Source organism: Tinamus guttatus, unplaced genomic scaffold, assembly GCF_059628265.1.
Source record: "Tinamus guttatus ecotype Peru unplaced genomic scaffold, ASM5962826v1 Tinamus_guttatus_pri_ptg000293l, whole genome shotgun sequence".
NCBI lineage: Eukaryota > Metazoa > Chordata > Aves > Tinamiformes > Tinamidae > Tinamus > Tinamus guttatus.
Genome location: NW_028288827.1, coordinates 821,044 through 843,416, shown reverse-complemented (window position 1 = coordinate 843,416; position 22,373 = coordinate 821,044). Strand labels below are relative to the sequence as shown.

At 43.3% G+C, this 22,373-nt stretch overlaps 1 protein-coding gene across 1 annotated transcript in view; it reads right to left on the bottom strand.

Moving 5' to 3' along the window:
- DCC (DCC netrin 1 receptor) overlaps positions 1-22,373 on the bottom strand; it is a gene marked incomplete at its 5' end in the record, with an annotated part of 104,294 nt that overhangs the window by 31,467 nt on the left and 50,454 nt on the right. The window contains 5 exons of the mRNA XM_088527849.1: positions 1,482-1,720; positions 4,603-4,698; positions 12,205-12,399; positions 15,566-15,676; positions 16,150-16,291. Coding sequence (XP_088383975.1) covers positions 1,482-1,720; positions 4,603-4,698; positions 12,205-12,399; positions 15,566-15,676; positions 16,150-16,291 — 783 coding nt within the window. The remainder of the gene's footprint in view (positions 1-1,481; positions 1,721-4,602; positions 4,699-12,204; positions 12,400-15,565; positions 15,677-16,149; positions 16,292-22,373) is intronic.

Sequence of the window (22,373 nt, the reverse complement as noted above, 5' to 3'; positions counted from 1 at the left end):
TAGTTTTTAGCAGAACATAAAGACATTGGTTTCTCTTTTGTAAAAAGCAAGTTATTTGTCTCCAACTGAGTATTTTCCTTTGAATTCTTTGCTCTATACCAAATATTAGCATTTCAATAGTCTCAAACATCCTTGAAGTTAGTATCACATAGAGATGAAGGGGATATATACTGTAACAAGGACTTTTAATAACGCTACATCATGTCTGTTTGGGCCAGTTTTACAAAATAAAGTTGACAGGGCTAAGTTAAACTCCTAATTTTTTTTTTTTACTTCAATGGGGAAAGGCTAAAACCTTCATTATGTTCGATTTGATAAACATTCTTGAAGCCATGGGAAACTTGAACGGGAAGAATCTGAAAAGAATTGCAATATCGTAAAATAAATAAAAAATAAAATTAAAAAAAATAAAATAAAAAAATATCGTAATAGGCTTCACCTTGTTTCCTTGAAAATTCTGTATGTCAAGAAAGGGAATCTTCTCTAAGATGGTTATTTTTCATTTCTGCTTCTGGTTGATTAAATTGGAGTAAACAAATCAGACTAGCTCATTACAGGTCCTCCCCAACGAGCCAATTAAAGATGATAGCAAAAGAAAGGTCATTCCAGTCCTGTTTTTCTCCATATTCCTCATATTCCATATTCCTCATATTGTGGGATACAGAGGTCTGTGTCCTATTAAGGATCATCTCGAGCACTCAGACTACTACACTGTGCTGTTCCACAGTCCTTAATTACAGAATTGATTACAACTGTTAACAAGTCCCAAGGATTTGCTGCATAAAGCATGCAAAATTATGGTTATTAAGAAGTCTTCTGCTGCTGCTGTTCATCATGTCATGAGAAGCATGGTAATAGGGGTAAGACCAAGGCAAGAGCATTCACTCCTGGTAAGGATGAATAATTATTTAAATGCTATATGGTAGGGCGCTGTGCTGAGTGCCAGGGACAGCAACGATGTGCAGAGATGGTTTATTTTACAAAAACAAGCCGAAAAACCAGCCCAAACTCCATGCTTGTTCTCCCTGTCTCACCATAGCTATTTGTGCACCCTACCTGGTTTGCTGCTGCTTTTATTAACATTAGGACTTAAAAAAAAAAACATATGGAAAGTGGCATACCCCTGCTGCTGTCATACATAATCAAATGCAGAAGTTTTCCAATAAACTAACCTCAATTTTGGCTGTATTTGTTTAATATGGGTTCAATCTCCTTACGGTATGGTTGCTTGCTGGGCCATCCTGTTGCATTAGCACGTCCACAACTACCTAATTTCAATCCAATTGGTAAAAATCAAAGCTCCAGCAGTTCAATTGAAACATGGCATTTTCATGAAGACAAATGCCTTAGGTTGTTCCAAGCACTAGTTCCTCAAGCTAATCCGAGTGACCGGATCGACACGGGAATTCTGGCCGGTTTAGAGTCTTTGCAAACGAAACGCGCGGAGCAGCTCACGAATTCAGAACGTGATAAAATTTCACCTTGTATTTAGCACTCGTGGAATAGCTGGTTCTCCACCGGACGGTGTAAAAGCGAACCTCGGTTGTCTTTTGGTTCTTTGGGACAGAGTTGTCTGCCCAGATGACCCTCACGGCGTCATGGGCAAGCGCAACGGCCTGGACACCTACTGGTGGGAGCATGGGGGTGGAGATATCTGGGACTGAGGTAGGGAAATCGTCAAGCAAAGGATAAAAATCAACTTCTAATGGATCAATGGGGTCTGGGTTCATACAGCACCAAAAGAGCATTCCAAAGCAAATGAACAGGTAGTTAAACAGAGGGGGAAACAAAAAGGAAATAAAACACAAGCAGCCACCAAGGGGCACAATGGGTTAAATGCATGGCATTAATGAGGAGGAGGAACATGAGAAGAACAGAAAGAAAAGCATTAATGCAAAATGAAGACACATCAACAGCATTTCAGTTACATTAGCAAAACTAACAGCACCACGTGCTCTTTTTCAATGCCTGCTCAGACACCCTTGGGTTTTCTCCATACAAGATGAAGTCAGGATTTTCTCCTCAAAACGATTTACAATTTCTCAAAAAGGTAAAGCACATGAACGACACATTATTAGAAACACCTGCGGCGCACAGAGTGCCTCGGCCTCAAACCTGATTGTATAGCCATGACACACAGTCATGTATGTAGGAGTTACCAACACTTTTCTCTTTCTCTGCAGCCTCCTTGGCTGTTTTAGGCTCCTTGAATGAACACATCATGCACCTACCTAACCATTTGCTAGGCAAAACAGACCATAAAAACGTCAGTGCTAAAGTGAAGACCTTGCAGTTGTTGATTTCATAGTGTCGTCGTGATGAACGTGTGCATCCACATGAAGACATGGATGATCTTCCTCATCTTCAGGCTTGTTCCTTGAGGAATAAGCACCAGACTCCTGGCCACATTCAGAGCAGGCTGCTCCTATAGCAGAAGTTTAGTTAAGCACCTGAAGGTTAGGCTGAACATAACCATGATCAAGGAGCTCAGTTCCCTTCAAGTATCTTGACTTCCCTGTTCGGTCTAGGAACTTCTAGGATTAGTTGAGGTTTAACCCTCTATGGACAACCTCAATCCTGTGTTTTAAAAATACACTTACTGACTCCTTTTTTCCCAATTTTTCGACATACATTTTCCAACGGCAGCGTGTAAAATAAAGCAAGAGCTGCCAAACTCCTTTCTTTCCCCTGAAACACTGTGCTAAGCAACAAATTAAAGACTCTCCTCGTTTGCTCGCTGACAGATGCTCCATGTGCCCTTTGATCACCCGTGTTTCATGATTCCATAACTCCTTATTCAGGACTTCAGGAGGCCACAGCCTTAGGAGTGAAAGCCAAGGGGGACAGGAGGTTTAAAACGCATCATGAGCCATTAATTCCACTGATTTCTTTTGCTGCTTCTTTCATCCAAGGCCTCTTGCATCTTCTGCAAGGTTGAGTTACCCAATTTCTTGATCTGAACAGAAATTTAGAATTGTCTGAGGAAGTTGGGGAGGGAAACAGTCCCAATTCTGTGTTTGTGCAGGAAACTAGTGAGAGGAGTCAACGTGGATGGGGCTAAAGCTCTGGCTTTAGCTCTTGCTGCAGCTCCTTTCTCCATTCAATCCCATACTGAAGACGGAAGGCAGGAGATTATGAAAAGAGGCTGCGTTGAGCAAAACAAATGGTTAGACCGAATCAATCAAGATAATTCAGCTTCTGCAACATGTCATTGCTGAAATGGGAAAGAGTGAAATGTCTCTAATCCACTGGTGGCTCAAAATAGGTCCCTAAATACGTCCTCCATTTTCCAAAGTTTCATTTGCCAGTATTTATGCATGGACATCTGTCGTTCGGAAAGTGCAATCTCTTGACAAAAAAAGGAGCTTTTTGGCTTTTGGCTCTCTTCAGAAATCTGTTTTGCTGGTATTGCCTGTTATGTAACTTCAGCTTGCACAGTGTTAACACCCAAGCGAGCGCCAAGGTCCAGCCGTGTGAATGCTGGAGGGACACGGACACACACGGAACCTCCTACATCTCCTTCCTGGAGATGCCTTCTCCACACCTGGATATCGTTCCCTTTATTGCACACACAAAACCAGACCCCACGGGAGGGCCGGGTAATATTTACAACCAACCCCGAAACAAAAGGCTTGGAAAAACCCCACGGATCCAGAGGAAAATTCACCGGAGAAAGGTTGGACAGGGCACACGTGTTATTGGTGTGCGCAGCAGCAATGACAGCCCTGGACTTTAGACCAGAAGTAAAACCAAGAAGCAAAATCAACAGTTTTGCAGCCCTGGCAATATTATCTTTAACCGGGTTTGTCACCCGGTTCATACAGCACCAAGTTGCCCTTGATCGTAATGAATCTTTTTTCCTTCTTCTGACTTTCCAAGATTTCTTATGGGAATACTTCACAAAAACATACAATTTTTTTTTCTTTTTTTCTTTTTTTTTTCCCCCGGAATTGCCCTTTGGTGCATTTATTCCTCCTGCTCCACCCCAGTGAGATGGTCAGCGACTCCGTTTGCTCTCAGGGACGCGGCTCCCGTTCCAGGAAGCTCTGAACACACTGGGTGAAGCGCAGGAAAAAACGGCACCAAATGATGGTCTCAATCCAGGGGGAAAAAAAAAGGAAAAAAATAGTAAAAAAAATCATTTTATTCCTCAGTTCTGCACGTTTAGTCCTTCTTTTGCTATGGTCCCAACAGTGTGAATCTGCTGCAGCTTCTCTTATCAATGTTTTCCTTCATGTCACCCAGCCCATGCATGGTGCGAGCTTGTTTGGAACGCACTCATTTTAATCGGAAATACTCCAAAAATAGGGAAATATGGAAAATAATCTGGGCCACGTAATAGCTGCTATCCTAAGCTGCCCTCTGCCTATTGGAGTGGTCTGGGAGTCATGCTTCTCCCGAGCCAAGCCAAGCAAGCGTTTGGGAGCATCCCATTCCAGCTGCTGGGAAAAAAACGGGAGAGCAACAGGACAGGGCATTTCATCCCTCCCGGATTGCACAGCCACCCTGCAGGAGCAGATGAACCGGCCTGCAGGGATGCGGAGCTCTTCCCTTTTTTCCAAAGGGTCTCGGCGGGACGGACGCGGCGGCGGCGGCACTCACCCGTCATGGAGCGCGTGGTGGCACTTTCGTACAGGGGGACGCCCTCGCCCGCGTTGTTGAAGGCCTTCAGGGAGATCACGTAGTGCGAGCTCGGCTCTGCGGAGAGGACAGGGAGGGCAAGACAGAGCACACGGGGTTAGCGTGGGATGGGGACACAGGTTATCCTCCTTTTGTGTCCTCTTCCCAGGATTTCCGCTCACCTCAATGACGAAGAATTCCCTATCTTAATTATTGCATGGCCATTAATTCTGTTGGTATTCATTGTAATATCACCAGTCACGGGGGAATTGTTTTGTATTCCTAAAGATGCAGGCTGTATTTTCATATGATTTCCCCTATCTATCACCCTGCTACTTTTAATTTCTCACTTAAGTGTTGCAACTTCTAGACCCCACATTAAATAAATCTTCATGTGAGATCTAGGAGTTGCAACACTTAAATTAGAGACCAAGTCATTGCTCAGCTGAGTATTTAACCATGTCGCACTCTGCAGTTGCTGCACGCATCATTCTCCAGTGCACAGCCTGGGAAAAAGAGGGAAAACCAGGGAAAAACAGAAAACTGAAAGGTGAAGCCTTAGGACTCCGAGACTTACTAAGTATTTGTTGGTTGGCTATTATTGCAGTGGGCAAATTTGCAGCGTTTTCTACATATGCAGGGACATTTTAAAATAAATGCGCTCAGCATGTGGCTCTGCATCTTTTCTTTTTGCACTAATGGATGGAAGCAGTGAACTTTAAGGGGCTATATTTAGAGAGCACATATGGAGATGGACAGGGGACAGGTTTATAACTGGGTACGGTTGCATTTGGAAAATCCTAAGATTTGGATGAGGATGGGAACTGCAGCTTTCTGTTGCAAACAGGAAAAAATCGGGTGGATAATTTGAGTTGCTGTTAACTGGAGCAACAAATAATTGCATTAGTCTCCTCTTAGATAAGAGGAAAAAGGCAATTTGCCACGGTACAGCATCTGACCACAGTATTAAGAGTTGGATTTCGCCTAATACAATGGAAAAGTGAAAAGCATTAATATTATCGTATGACAAAGTGGTGCTTTTTCAACTGCATTATATATTAATGCTACTGCTGGGGTCATTCCGGTGCTTTCCTTGGAAAAATGCAACTGCCTGGGATAACGGGATGAGGAAGGAGCCTGGCTGTGAGCTGGTGGGACTATGGCACCATGCAGCTCTTCTCTACAGAAAAGCAGCCAAAACCCAAGTCAAAGTCGGTCACAATTAGCTCAGAATGCTCCCAAAGAACAGCCTAAATTACCCCTGTGTGAGTCCATGGAAACATGATGCCCAGCAATCAATAGCACCAACATCAGCTGCTAGACCTGGTCACATCAACTTATTGCTGGGAAGAGGGAATCTATCAAGAGCAGAAATGTCAAATTGAAGTATAAACCCCGACGGACACGGGCTATCGAATGCTGGGAAATGAAGAGATTAAGGGACTTGAAGAACATGGTCACAAGCAGAGCAGTTTTCCTGTAGTTTAGCCCAAAAGAGGAGCGTTAGAGCTAGGGATGATCAGGACTAAGGGAAAGCTTCCCGGGAAATGAGAGCCTGCCTGTACGCACTGAGGAGCCCAAAGGCTCCAACCAAGCAAATTTGGGAGGAATCCCTTCCCCAGGATGGACATGGGGTGCAGACCTTGGGGCCAACAGCACGGATTAAAAAGCTGCTGAAGAAACCTGGGCACTGCAAGCCACGCACGTGGTGGGTCACGTCAGGACACCCATGGGTTGACCTGGCCTCCCGGGTGCAGAAACCACCCCAAGCAATGGCCTGTCCACCGAGTCCTCCAAAAAGTGACTCTGATTTTACCATATTAGCAGCTTTTAAGGAGAGCAGTGAATTTAGCTATAAAATACTCCATTAGCACAGACTATCACGGTGATGGTCTCCAAACGGGATCAGCTCTCCCATGTTCTCAGCTAGACAAACCCAGTTGTGTTTCACTTCTTCTAGGCATTGGCTGCGCTTTACTTGGCGGATGAGGGCTTCATCTTTGCCATTTTCTTTCATGGATCGTCTCAGATCATTTGGAAATTTGCTTGAAAGGATTTCCCACCAAAATGACCAAAAATTGCCTATAAAGACCTCATGCATTACTTGCAGTAATACATGACAACTACCAGCAAGGATCCTATCTCCATTACATAGAGAGAAGAGAAGAGAAGAGAAGAGAAGAGAAGAGAAGAGAAGAGAAGAGAAGAGAAGAGAAGAGAAGAGAAGAGAAGAGAAGAGAAGAGAAGAGAAGAGAAGAGAAGAGAAGAGAAGAGAAGAGAAGAGAAGAGAAGAGAAGAGAAAGAGGAGAGAAGAGGAGAGGAGAGGAGAGAAGAGAAGAGAAGAGAAGAGAAGAGAAGGGAAGGGAAGAGAAGAGAAGAGAAGAGAAGAGAAGAGAAGAGAAGAGAAGAGAAGAGAAGAGAAGAGAAGAGAAGAGAAGAGAAGAGAAGAGAAGAGAAGAGAAGAGAAGAGAAGAGAAGAGAAGAGAAGAGAAGGAGGAGAGAAGAGCTTTGAGAGTGAGATACCGAGCAGAGCAGAGGCACATGTGCTATATGTCAAATTCTTCTTGGGAGATGATGGAGAAGCCACCATCCTGTGTCCTTCAGTCCCCACGGCAGTAATATTTCCTTTCTTTTCCTTTAGCCTTCCGCCTGTAAGTTGTTTGACGTGGTGACTTACAGCATCTTCCTGCACAACTAAGCTCTGGTCTCGCTGGAAGCTCTTGGCACCGGAGTAACGCGAGTAATAAAAATATAGCAATACTCAGACCTGCTTATCACATCCGCTAAATTATACTAATTTATACTGTCCCTGAGAATGGCAGTTCTTGTCACCAGCTCCGCGGGGACACAAGGACGAAGGATGGAAGCATCAGTGTTCCAAAATTTCCAGCACCTCCCTGCTTTGGGGCCAACTTACCACAGCTCCTCGGGCCGCCGCTGGATGCGTCTTCCTTGCAAAACTCCAGGGAAGGTGCTTAACGGAGCAAGGACAATTCACCAGGAGAACCCGTTAAGTGCTTTTATTATTATTTCAGCGGCGCGTCTGGAGCCGCTTTCAGATGTCACCTCCCCACGCGGCGGGGACAGGCGGCGTCTCGGCACCCCCGCGGAGCCGTGAACCTTTGCAGCTCCCGCGGTGCGTCGCAAGCTCCGGGCAATCCGGGCGCGCTCCGGAGCTTCCGGAGGCGGCCGAGGCCGGGAAGCGTGAGACATATGGAGGAATCAATAAGAAATGAAGCGCCCGGGCTGACACGAGAGTCGATGCCGTTAATGGGATGTTAGGGGTTAGCTGGAGTTTGGGCGAGACGGCCCGAGAAACGGCGCTGGAAGTCGCATCAGTCGCTGCTTTTTTTTGCAAAAATTTGCCTTTAATTTATTGCAATTTGGGTGCAATCAACGAGCTGAACCCGGGGTGTCTGTAGCTGCTTGGAGCTCCTTGCCTACGGCCATACCACCCTGAAAACGTCTGATCTCGGAAGCTAAGCAGGGTCGGGCCCGGTTAGTACTTGGATGGGAGACCGCCCGGGTGCTGCAGGCTTTTGGACTGGATGATCTCTAGAGGTCCCTTCCAACCCTAAGCATTCTGTGATTCCTTGGCATCACCTTAGAGCAAACGGTGACACTGGAGAAGGCAGGACATGGGGCTGGAGGTGCCTTTTTCCCTGGGAACACAGTTTTCCAAGCCCTGGGAATGATGCAAACAGTGCAGGGGGCTCGAACCAACCCTTTGCTCCCAATTGATCACTGGATCCTGCAAGCAAAAGAACAACAGGGCAAACCAAACAAATCCACTGCAGGAAATAGCTGGGAAAACGGCTGCGTTCTTCAAATGCCAGTTTGCAAAGGAAAGAAAGGAACGAAGAGTCCCCGGAGTCTTGAAGTGCCTTTACCTGTTCGTGTTGTGCCTTAATTTGATCTAGGAGGGAAATGGTGAGGTGCATAAAATTTAACATATTTTGTTTGATTTCCACTGCTGCAGTTTGTATTGAAAATGCAAAAGGGGAGGAAAAAAAACCCAACTACATTAAAAAGCTTTTTTGTTCCCTTTCATGTCTTTGTTATAATCCACGACTGTCATCTGCAAAGATTAAAGAAAATGAGGAACCTTCGTTCTCTCTCTCCCTTTCCAATAAACCCAAATGTCTTTTTTTTCCCTTTTTCTTTCGCCTCATCCACGCACAAGGGTCAAATTTAATCTGATCTGCAGTTTAAGAGCACGTAGCATTTGATGGCATCCTCGGCAGTCCTGCTGGTATAGTTGTTATCACCCAAATTCCAATCTAGGAGCTTTACCTTCATTTCCTCTCAGCTGCAACTGGTTTTATTTTTATTTTTAGGGTTTTGTTCTCTAAATCGGCCATGTTGAGATGAACATCCGAGCCCATCACCCGAGCTTCAAAACCCCATATGTGTCTTTTGCTTTTCTCCTTGGCATGTGGCAGGAGGAAGGGAAGGAGGTATTCCAAAGAATGAAGTCCCCATTTCTGTGAAATTCCCTTTCTTTTTAACTTGTATTCCTGGAGTAAACGGCCATGGTCACGAGCCTGGTCAACTCATTCCTTACCCTTGATGCCTTTTGCGTTGGATCACTGCAGAAATCGCTGCTCCGTACGCGCAAAAAGAGCAAAATTGGCACCCGTGAAATTTCCAATATTGTTAAAACAACCATTAATCAGGCGAGAACGTTGCCATTTATAATCACGAGCAAAGAATGAAAGAGGTAAGGAACTAAAAAAGAAAGAAATGAGGTGGCGCACTGGAAATGGGTCTCCTTGTTGGAATTATTCATTTGCGAATCAGTCAAGCACTGATTTCTCTGTCATAGAAAAGGTTGAATGGGAGCGGTGGATGCTCACGCCTCGAATTTATGAGACTGACATCAAACATCGTTCCTACAGCGCGGAAATAAAATGCAACAAATCCTTCACTGACAAAGCTGCAGTCTCTCTATATTCTTATATTCTTCCGTGCCGGAGGAGAGCATCTCCCAGGCAATACGACCGCTCAATCACGGGAAAATCACCCATTTAATTCATCGTGGCGTACGAGCGTTGTCTTCGAGATGATCATCACGCAGAATGAAGTTCTCCATCACTGTTAGGAAAGAGTGAGTGTTTTTCCTCACCTTTTTTTGGAATGATTTATCCAGCTGCTGCAGCGTGCTGCCCGGCCAACTGCTGGAGCAGCAGCAGGTACCAGAAGAGCAAATTACAGGTTTTCCAGGTATTTTTCCCCTTGGCATATCAACCATGAAGGAAATGCCCAAATGCTGACGTCAGGAAGGGTGAGGAGGGACCTTTCCAGCAAGGCAGCCCCAAAAAAGGGGAGCACGGGGGGCATTTTGGCCTCGGCAAGCTGCAAAATCCCAGTTTTTCCGACCTCTCCACCGTCAAAATCCAAAAAGCCCAAGGAGAGACGCGGAGCCGAGCAGGAACAATCTGCAGGAGGACCTAAAGGGAATGGCTTTTCAGAAGGGGGAGAAGTCACTGAAGTTCATCCTTTACGGAACTATCGGACTTTTCGGTGTGTGTGCATTAAATTTAGGACAACCAGAAACTTCAGAGACCAGAAACTTTCCAAGAGGTGGGAAGAATCCATATAACATCCGGGAAATATTTTTCCCCCGTTGCTGCCCGCCGCGCTGCTTCCCCACGAGCTCCTCTTGATTCCCGAGTTTCTTCTTGAGAACAGTATTTTTATTAGGAAAAGACCTCCGTCTCATCCTTTTGTCTAATTCCCTTCTAATGGCTCCTAATAAAGCTCGTGAATAATGGAAGAAGCATTCGCAACTGTTTTAATTTTTTAAAAGCATTCCCTGGGCCCTCGGCGACATCCCTCCGGGGCTCATTTTCCGGGGATATTTTAATGACGGCATTTCATTAGCGCAATTATTTGTGGAAATTGATTTTCAAAGGGGACATGTGAACGTTCCCAGGCGCTGCATTTAAGACGTGCACGGGTCAGGACTTGTAAGCAAAGTGCCTGTATCCTTAGGCACTTAGGGATCGGATGCACGCGACTTATCCGGACAATTACAACGAAACCGCACTGCTCACGTTCGGAATATGTGCAAAACCATGAAATATGCAGTGAAAATATACTTGCCATCTTAATACATTTCAATAATTAATAACTCTCCTAAAATTCTCAGTCTGAGGATGCTCAGCAGGAAAAAAGAAACCGCTTTAGCGGCTGAATTATTTATAACTAAATATTTGGTCGGCTCCAAACATTTCTTGACATTCACTAGATGACCCAGAGTTACTTCTGTGATTAGTGAAATATTTTCTCTGACTTGCTGGACTCCCTATGTATTTCTGCCTGACAGCACAGCCCGGAATATATATATATTTAATCCGAAGAAACAGCTTTATTAGCTGAAGTAGACAACCACTTCTCCACAAATGCCAATTATAGTTAGCCTAGGAGAAGGCTTTTGCAAAGAAACTTTAAAGTTGCATAAAATATTATCAAATAGCCTGCCCGAGCCCTTTGAATATTTGAGGGAGCTTTTGGGTGGTTCTCTGCAGGTCCCGAAATCATTAAGGAGGTAACTGGATATCAAGAAGCTATTTGAAGAAATAACAGCAAAAACGATTTATTCTGATGCATTTTGGAGTTTTCTCCAAGAAAATAGCAAAATGTGTCAGATGGCACCGTTTCATGGTGAAATGAGCTTCAATTACCTAAATAAGTGACCCTGGATATCAAAGAGCTTTGGCACTACTTAGAGGGTGTCCAAGACTATGGAATCGAGATCATTGGCACCAGGAATCTTCCTGTCATATCGGATCATTCCCAGACCACTAAGCAGAAATCTTATTTGAAATAAAACAAAAAAGCAGTTGCTGAAATAAAAGACGAAATGCAAAGAAAACTACTGAGAAAAAGAAGAAATGCAAAGAAAACTACTACGATCCATGCCATCCAGTGGCACAGGATCCAATGCCACAGATCTTTTGCCAAAGGTCACCATTTGCTCCGAGCGATGGGGCTGGAATCCACAGCAGCTCTATATCCCCCAACGAGTTTAAACAGTAAATGTAGCAACCTGGTTGGTTTTGATTTCAGAAGAACTAGGAGGGCCAACACCAGCTCCTCCAGGAAGCACCAGCAGTGTTAGAGGCTACTGAGAAACCAGGAGAGACTCTCAAGCCAACGGGGACAGCTTGAAGAAGACACCTGGTCTAGGCATCTCCACAGGTGCTGCACAAATTGCTGCTGGAATAAATGCCACCACGTGAAACGTTACATTTTGGCATACCTGGCATTCAAAAGGCCTCCACTGCATTTGTCCATTGGGCACAAGGCCAGGAGCAGCCTCCGGTTGGACGCGGCCAAGACGTCGACGGCGATGGCGGCCGATACCTACCGCAACCCGGCTCTGTGCTGCCACCAGCAAGACCACGACGTGCCAACGGGGCCATCCACCAGCATGAGGAGGCCCTAGAGGCTGCCTACAACCAAACCTACCAACCAACTGGGTAGAACCTTGGGTAGAGGTTCTTCTTCGGGTAGAACCTCTTGAGGTTCTTCCTTGGGTAGAACCTCTTGCTGCCGTTACAACTCGAAGCAACGACTCACCCAGGTTTTCAATGGAATAGTAACGCTGCTTGCTGTCCACGCGCACGGTCTCGGCGTAGGGGCTGCCCACGCCGTAGCCGATGATGTAGCCACGGACCACGATGTTGGGGTTGAGCGGCGGGGTCCAGCTCATGACGATGCTCGTCGTCAACGGCCTCACGTGAAGAGAGCTTGGCTGGTCAGGAACCTGGGATTCTGGGATTCAAAGAGAAAAAAGGTATCGATTAATACTCTACTCACCCAACTTTACGATTTATAAGGTTTGAGTGAAGATTGAAACAAAGAAACAAGGAGGTGCCCCAGAGTTACATGCAGAGCTCACATGCAATTTCTTTTCTGAGCTACATTCTCCTGCCAGTTTTACACAAAGTGTCACCATTAGCACAGGGACACCAGAGCTGAAATGACACGGGAAAACAACAGATGATCGGCTCGAGGTTTGCTAGAGACACCTTTTCCCTTCACAGAGCTATTTGCAAGGTCAGTAGGATCCTGACTGCGTTGAGTTATCCTGGACTTGCAGATGAAGCATAATACTTAACCAAAAAGGCTGACTTTGTTAGAGATATCCTAGTATCTTCAGGCAATAACCTCTCTTTTCCAGCAAAACAAGCAAATTTTAACTCCTGGATATGCCTCTCTCAACTTAGAAATAATACACGACACTTAGAAATGCAATAACAGAACGAGACCTTTCATGTATTCTCAGGTAGAACTCATTAAGTGCTAATTAACCACGGGATCTTTATTTGGTAGACTTTGTCCTGCTTCCACGTTGAAGATCAGGTGTGTAAATGCGTTTTGTTGGAGTTTACTCAGCAACTACCATATCCCAAGTCTCTCCATTAGAGCTGCACAGTAGCTTGTCTTTTTGAGAGCAGAAAGAGACAAGTCACTATTTTACCCCAACGCAAAGACTTGCAATATAATAGCCAAAAGCAAGAAGGACAGAGCAGGAATAGTAAAAAGTGATGAAAACTCCAACAAAACACGCTGCAGTTGTGAAGCATTCCCACTGTAAACCTTGGAAAAGGCAAGAAAAAGAGGAATTGGCACTTTTCAACAGCGTCCTTGCTATTTTACGTGCTTTCCAACGCGTCCTTCCGAGCGCAGCACCAGGACGAAGCCCCAAGCAGTTTTTGGAGCTCTTGGCATTGCAATTGCGATCCCAAACGCGACTTTAAGGCAGAAACAGAAGTTATTGGAACGGCTATTTCTGCAACGTGCTGCTTTGGAAACAAAACCACGTTTCTTACAGAACCCAAAGAGAAAACAGCCATTTGCAGTGTCGAAACAAGGAGCTTCGCTGAAATTCCTCGACCATCCTAAAAGTAGTGATTGTCAAGCTGCAAAATCAGAATATTCAGAGACTCTTCTGGCTTCAAGCTGTAATTTTTATGTCTTACACAACATAGATTTCAAACGCGGCACAAACACCTCCAGGCAGCTGTTGGATTACAACTATTGGAGTCAAAGAGTTCATATTATTTATTGCAGACAATTCACACGCGCGATTGATGCATTGAGGAGCCAAATCACCATTTCTCCATGCAAAAAAGCCAAGAGCTCTTGAACTTCTTGCTCCCTCCTTGTGAAGCTAAGCAGGGTGAACAATATTTTTGAATGTATTTTGCAAATATTTTGCCATTTGGGGAGAAAATCCACAATATCCCAGATCCTTCCAGCTCTCTTCGGCTTCCTCTTTTCTCTTTATTAAGTATTTTTAATTGCATTTCAATTGACTTTATTTTCCCATAGTCTCTGGAAAAAAAAAATAGAATGCTTTTCTGACTCTGAAATAGCTCTCAGTTTTTGTGCTGTGCATTTTGCATCAAAAATGCAAAGTCAAAATCCCCTATTAGTAGGCTGGGGACCCTGCCATCTCCTGTTGAGAGCTTAAGTGACTGTGTTGGTCACCCAGGGCCACTTATGGGTCCCTAATTCCAGTGACAAGCTGGGAAAACGCGTCACGTTTGGGTCACTTTAGCAATTTCCTGAGTCTTTCGTGCAGGGGCATTGCATGAAGCCAGGGCCGTTTTTACTACCGCGATTTTGTCCCCGATGGCTTTCCAGTTTAAATGACAAGGCCATGGCAGTCTAGCCATGCTCTTAAAGCACTAATTTAGAGCTGAAGTTAAACTATCTCACTATCTAATACGGCTCCCATCTGTTCCAGGCAGTGAGCAGAAACCAAGCACCCTAAACTCATTTTTCCTGCAGGAAAATACCTTCCCCGACGTGATCAGGGATTCTCTTGCATCCTTGCTCAAGCTGTTTAAACGCAGCCCTTTGGGGAAAAGCACTGCTTTGTTTCTTTCTTTTTGAGCACCAAATTGCAGGCTTAAAATAAATATTTCAAAACTTCCCAGCTGTGTGCAAAGGCGCTCGCGCTTTCCAGGGAACCTCGAGGACGCAGCTCTGTTTGGATTTCTAATCACTCCAACAAAACACACTAATTAAAAGGAATATCCGGCGGGAGCCGGCGCGCTGCTCCGGGATGCAGGAGGAGCCGCGTTATCCGGAAGGACGGAGCGGGAATTGCGGTTGGGAACTGACACTTGCAGGACTTGGTGCAATGAGGTTGCTCCCCAGGGCTTATCGGAGCATCGTGTGGGCAACCACGGAGCCTCTTTTATAGAAAACGCCCACCCAAAACTACCTGTTTTGCTTATTTTTCATGTCATTTAATGCAAGCAGCCACGACTGCTCCACGGAAAAACGCATTTGGAAGTAATGGGAGGAACATGAAAGGGGCAGAAATTTGCTGCGTGGGTTGCTTCTGAGATCATAAGGCAAGCCCTTCAGCCAAAAGCAAGCCAACATCAAGCCCTGTGGTGCATTTAAACTAATTATTTATTTATTCTTTCATCCGCCTTGCCTTTGATCCTTTCTAGGTGCTTCATTTTGTTTTAAAAATTAGAGCCATTTTCATCAGTGTTCCCTTATTTTCTATTCATCTCCTTCCTACTACAGACTTGCTCTCATCACTTCTACGTGGCCCTGCCATGACTTCCATCTGTCACGTTCTTTGTTCCATTTTATTTGTACTCTGGTTCATTTTGTTTTGGTAGACTTTTTCATGACTCTCCTTCCATTCTTTCTCAGATATCTCAGCCATTTTATCTTTCATTTCAGGCTGTTTTTGCTCTTCCTTTTGTGTCAGGTTTACAAAGCCCACGGTTTCCAGGTACCTGCATCCCCATCGTCTTTTACGGATTATTCAGCTTTGTTGCCAACCTGAATTTCTAACATCTGCCAAAAAAAAAAAACCCTAGGAAACAGCAGCTGAGACGTTTGAGTATTTATTTAGTGCATTGCTAGGATTGTTGGTGTTATTTCCTTGTTTATTATTATTATTTACCATCGAGATCGTTCTCCGGGGTCTCCGCCGTGAACCAGTCCGACGGGGGGCCGGTCCCGTTCACGGTCATGGCAGCCACCTGGAAACTGTATTGGCTCCCTTTGTCGAGTCCTAATGACACAGAAATAAATAAAAATGTGTAAAAAGAAGCATTTTCACCTATTGGAATTGGCTGTTATAATACTGATCTGATCACTCATTCGCTGCAAACATACACTGGCTGTGATCTGCTACTGCACTTATTTTGGGAGGAGATCATTTTTCCCACCTAAAGTCTTGGAAAAGCAACAGGGGAAACGGATATTTTTGCAGGCAAAGGGAAATTGGAGACTGAGGATTGAGTTAGCAAACACAAACTCGGCTTCAAGTTCACTAATGCAAATGATAAAATCCAGGGGCCAAGCGTACGGTTAAAAGCATTAGGAAAGGATGCGTTTCAAAAAAATAAAGATTGTCTTTGCACAACACAGTAAACGCTACCTGCCGGTAGAGAAATCGATATTCCCTTGAAGTGAAGGTGTATTTTATCCCCAAAGCATTTAATTCATCAAACCCTTGCAAGGCTGGACCGAGCGAACACTGACCTGTGAACAAGTACCAGAGGTTGTTGGGCTCCAGGGTTTCAATCTCGCCCCTGCGGGTAGTCTTTCTATGTCGGATTTTATAGCCTGTAATAAATCCATTTTGTGTACCTGGTGGTGGAGGCAACCAGCTGACTTTGATGCTCTGTAACAGAGGAGATATTAGCGTTGAAATTTGGGCAAAGAAACGACCAGTAACTCTTTTTTTTTTATCTAAATATTGCATGTCTCACCTAAGTTGGATAAAGGATTTTATTACAGGAAAACATCACATTTACAGGACTGATAAAGCATATTGTACATTAATATTTCTTTCCTAAAGCTTGTTCTTTATAAGCCACCAATTCAGGTATTCAGGATATTAAAGGTATCTTATGGAGCAACATCTAACAAATGTATCTCTATAGTCTCCTATTGCAGTGTATTACAAATTTTTGGACACACAAAATTTGATCCACTGCATCACAGCGGACAGTTTTTGACCAAACACAATTTATTACCATTATTGAGTTGCTGAATCCCTGCATAAATACGTTATAGCACATTTCAAATTAATTACTGCAATAGCAAAATCCATTTTCATGCATAGGTTGCCTAGTGATTTATTGTTACAATCAATTATGCATTTCCAAATCAATACTTCAGGTTTCCAACGCTGAGCAAAATAACGTCGAGGTTTCTGCATGAGGGCAGAACAAACTCCATTTTTCAACCCGAGGAGTGATTGGATTAAAAACAGATTTGCTCATTTTGCATATTGAAATTGCCTACGTATAAAACGTTTATGGGAGAACGCGAACGCCTGTCGCAGAAAAGTCACATTAATTCAGGCTAATTTTATAAGTAAAAGCATTGCAAAGAAAACTTTTTGCAGTCACTGAAAAGCTGTCATTTGCTTGAAATGTGTATTTTTAATTGCACCTTCAGGAAAATTTTCAAAACTTTGACTTCTCATTTTGAGATAATTCAAGGCTAATAAGTTCTCCAGAATATTCAAAAAAATAAAATAAAAATCCATGTTAAATAGTATTAATGTAGGAGCTGATATCAGGAGCTGTAGGGAGAGCAAATTGGGGTAATGTGTTGGCTCCTTGCTGCACGCAAAGGGGTGGCCCAGCTAAGAAGAGAGAAATGCTGCAAACGGGTGTAAAATCCCTGCGGAATCGCTCCGAGATGGAAGAGGAAGATGAGTAATCCTGGTAAGAAGGTGAGGGAAGCACAGAAGTGCTTTGAAGCACGGGGAGTTTTTTTGATCTCTACATTTTCAGACGTTTTCAGTTGAATTTTCGGTTTAATTATGTTGATTCTCCAAAAATGGAAGTGCCGGGGGTCTCTTAATTATCATGGGACTTAGACACCAAATTCATTTGGGAAAGGGAAACGACCAGAGGTCATTAGACAAGTAGCGCATTATATTGATTTTAGGATTAATGATGAGGGTCATTCAGCATGGGCCTTTAAATTTTGCACCCATTGGCATCTACTTAATTAAAGACCTTTCATTCCCTGCGTGCATTCAATAGCACTACACAGTTCCACAGCACGCGGGCATACAAATAGATTTTCTTTTTTAGCTCTAGAAAAACAATTAAAAAAAATTTCAAATATCATTTTTCTCCGGCTTAGGAGAAACAACCACCAATTCTAAAACAATTATAGCTACATATATAGTCAAACAAAACCCTCTGATGCCCCAAAACAATATCTTATAATATTACAATTTTCTTAATATAATAATATTATTATATTTTTCCCCCTAAAATCAGCCAGAGCTGACAAAATTCAATGGATTTGCCTAATTCTCTGCACGCTTAGAGATGATGCCAGTTGGTTACAAGCTTAAGGAAATCTCCTAGGCTTGAAAGTCTTGGCCCGGACATCTCCTGTTAACCTCTATTGGGTGTTACTAGATGTTCCTCGGTCCAGTCTAATTAAAAAAGGTTTTTTTCAGTTATAGCTCCACAAACGAGAGATCAACGCAGCAAGAAAATACGGCGTGAGATCAAGTTGATAGTAAGAAAAGGGATATCAAAAATATATAGAAAAAATCACAAAAATGTGTGAATTATATGACACAATTGAGCCCCATCTGCTGTCATTACCATGGGAGCGGGTCCTTGAGGGACAAGTGCTGTTAATATCCTAGAACTGTTTTTTATGTGGAATTTACCAAGTAACTTGGCAGTGCCACATCCAACACGCTTGTTCATTAGGTAAATTAAGTAAATGAAGCAGCTGGTCAGTATTTAGCACACAAGACTGCTCTATCCTCAACCTCTGGAAGAGCCCATAAGCACTTAAGAACTTATATGGATCATCCAGGAGGCAAGAGGGAACTTTTCACTGCGTAATATCATAGCATGCTTCAAATTTGCTAACTTTATAGGAAGAGGGAAGCAACTATTAAAAAATTAGAGACCTTTATCCACTTGTAGGAAGCCAATTTCAGAGGTTTTCCACTCTGAATAAACGACGCCAGATGTCACCTCTTGGAAATTCGTGGTGTTCTTTAGCATTTTCTCTTGGAAAATGCTCTACGAGCTCCGCTTGGATAAAATAACTCACCTGGACACGAGGAGCAAGGTGCCAAACACTGCTGGGTGCCAATGGAAACCTTATTGGGGACAAAATAAAACTACAGCAGAGAGGGAACGCGGGAGCCTGCCTAAGCATCCGCGGGAAGAGCAGAAGTAAATAGATTAGAGAGTACATAAAAATATAGGAAACAGTTTAATAAATCAATACAAAGGAGGTGAAGAGATTTGGAGATATTTAGTTACCCGACCAGCATTTAATATGCAGCTCTGAAGGGACTTAATGAACCAAAGTGCTTCAAGGGCTGCTGCAGATGGTGATGGACAATCCTCCTTCCTCCAGATGAAGGGGACACGGCCAGAATCACTTGGCCTCATTACTCAAAGGCTGAGAGAGTATTGATCTATATATTTGTGAAATTTTATGATGCCTGCACACTACTGCTGCTTGGAAAAAGGGTTTTTTTTATGTAAGAATCGACTTTTATGGAGTGTTTTTCCCCGGAATCATCATCCTTCTTTCCATCTCCTGATCCAGCCCAAGGAAAATGGAGCTATATCGAGCTTTTCCTGGTGAAAAGCTAATGGAAGCAAAGCTAATTCTGGCACGAATCATCCCATAAATCTCACGTAATTTAAGCTCAGTTGTAATTGTTTTATTCTACAGAGGCTGTTCTGTGTGTTTTGAAGATGGAAGCCCACATCGTTTTGGCTATGGGACTGCTGCCCCAGCCAATTTTCCTCTTGGATTTTAATTTCCAACTATTCCTGCTCCCAATCCCATCTATCCTCCTCAGCCAGACGGCTTCAGAACATCCAATATCTTTTATGGTTTCCCTCTTCCCTGATTCTGCAACAGGAATTGAGAAGATAGACCCATTACTCCCACAACCACGTTCACATCATCAATAAAGAAGGAGAAAAGGAAAACAGCAAAGGGAAAAACCCTTAGGTTATACATAATTAAGACATAAAATCGTAAAAGTCATTAAATGGAAAAAGAAGGAAACCTCAGGTCCCGATTTTCATTTAGACAGAGAAATCTCCCAAGCAAAAAGACCTCAAGGAGGGAATGTAAATTTATAACTGTTTTCGGGTTAAGTTTCCAAGAGGAAGAATTCACAAAGCCTTGTTATTCTGCAGTGCAAAGTCTTCTTTCTTGGCTAAATATTCAAGGTATTTATGCCCTATAGTGCGTAAATCACATGCAGTTTTAGCCAAGCTAACAATTTTACTGAAATCTTAAACACATTTCTCTTCCCCTTAAATGATTCTGACTGCATAGTTTTATTAATGTAACCATTTTGGCACTTAAATGTTTTGACATTTAATCATCTCTTCAAAAGACGCCAAGGGTCGGTGGATTTGACTCTTAGGAATTACGAATTTTCACTGATTAACTCCTTTGATAAACTCCATTATATTACTGTTATTTATATATTTATTTATTTTTGCAGATGGATGGTCTGTGTCCCTCAGGAGCCTTCATGCCTCGCATTTAATCTCTTAAATAATAGGTTGAAGGAGAACAGCCTTAAGGATGTACAACCTATAGGTGTCAATGCAAGGTCTGGCTCACGAATGCACCCAGGGGCATAAGTAGGAGAAATGGAGCAAGAAAGGGAGAATTTAGGGTCTTTGGGAAAACAGATAATGACACGCAGTGAGATCCATGTACAGCTTCCTTCCCTGCAAAGTACTTGAACCCCTGAGCCTGTAGCTCTGAAAATTCTTATTTGTTTTTTAAGCTTCGCACGCGTTCTTCTTTACGGCAATAAAGAATAATGATTGAGAAAGGCAAAAAATGCAATAAATCTGTACGGGCTGCTGTCAAAATGCAGGAGAGAGATTTCCTTTCCCAAATGGCACCAAGCCAATCCGTCTGAGGAGGATAAAAGAACATATTGCCAATGTATCTCTCTACATAAAAGGCAATTAAAATATGATGTTAAGAAATACTAAAGAAAATGAGCGAAGCACAAGCACTCGCTGTCTTTTTTTTTCTTTTTCCTAAATAATGCAATAAAAATAAAATCCAATTAAAAAGACTCTGCCAATGCTGCAAAAACCTTACGACTCATTACAAGCCATCGGAAATCAGCGGCAGGCAGACACCCAAATTATCCCCCGGCGGGAACCAAGGGCATTCCGACCGAGTCCCGGGATGAAGCACTCCTGTTTATCCCGTAACGCAGCGGGATTCGGTGAACTTTTATGATATGTCATTGCCGAGCTGCTGGTGGCTCATTTTAATGTGTTTTAGCGGCGTGGAAGATCATAGAATCATAATTCTGTTGGTTCTTCAACATTCTGTTGGTTCTTCTCCATTCTGTTGGTTCTTCAAGGTCAATGTTTTTTGACTCAGCATGAAATCTGGGGCCACCTCCGGAGCAGGGAAGGATTCATGTAGGTTCTCAAGGCCCTGGAGTCTCCTCAAGGCTCTTCCATTGCCAACCACCTCGCTCGTCTACCCAACACACCAAGAATCGTGATTCTCAGCTTCTATTTCTGCACCCGTTTTTTCTTATCTCAAACATATATTAACCATAAGTCAGTCAAGCCATCCCATCTTCCACAGTTTAGACGGAAAACTATAGAACACTGGGTGCAATCCAACAAAATGAATGAACATTTTTCAAAGTTATTCTCTACGGAACAACAGAAGCTAATGAATAAAGTCTGCACTTCCTGGCATGATTCAATCACAGTTGCTCGGAAGCAACGCGTTTGTCCATCTTCTTCTTTAATGCTTTCTTCTTAATATAATTAACAAATTTAATAAGACCTCCGATAACATCTTTCAAAACAAATTAGGAATGAGGAAATGTTGGGAAGGATCATCCATGGCTCTCTACAGACGCTGCTTGCTCTTCTGGTGCTCCTCACACGCCGTGTTGGGAAGGACGTTGGATGGACAAGCATTGATGTAGGATCTTCACAGCCAACTGCGCTTTCTAGATTGACGTATCCTTGTGCCTTCGTGGCAGGTCAAGAAAACCAAAATAATCCAGGAGTTTGCATGAGGGGATGGACTGATGCTCACTGAGGTGGGTGGAAATATTCCCACTGTCCTAAAAGGATTTTGGAGCCGACCTAAAGGAAGAAATTCCCTCTCTTATTCATAAGCTTCTCACCAGCTTGCTTTTAAACTTCTGAAAACATGTAGAGAAGCTGAATATAATATAATTAACATGTAAGGGGAGCTGGAGAACATTGGTGCTGAAAATAAGCTTAGGAATATGCAGGAGACTTACCCCAGCTTGTTCCCACATATTGAAGGGGGGGCAGGAATTACGAATGGGAAGTGAAGAAACGGACGCCAAGCAGAAAAACGTGACTTTCTAGATTAAAACGAATCGACTTTGAGAGGAGCAATGGCTCCCTAGACAAGACAGCGAAATGTGGGCAACAGATTTCAAAGCAGGTGGAATCTGCGGAATTAAATTAGCTTCGTTAACGGGGAAGAAAACTGCCTCCAGTGAACTGCTGCAGAAAGTTTTGATTAAAAAATCTGGTCTGCTTCAGAGACAAAAATAAATAAATAAATATTACTTTGGTCAAGTTAAATTTATACGTATTTTCTGGAACGGGTCCCTCCCACATGGTAGAAACAAGGAGCCCATCGAGCTCGTAGGATACTAAAATTTCTACAAGGAAAGAGGACAAAATATTGCACTTTGACAAAAGATTTTT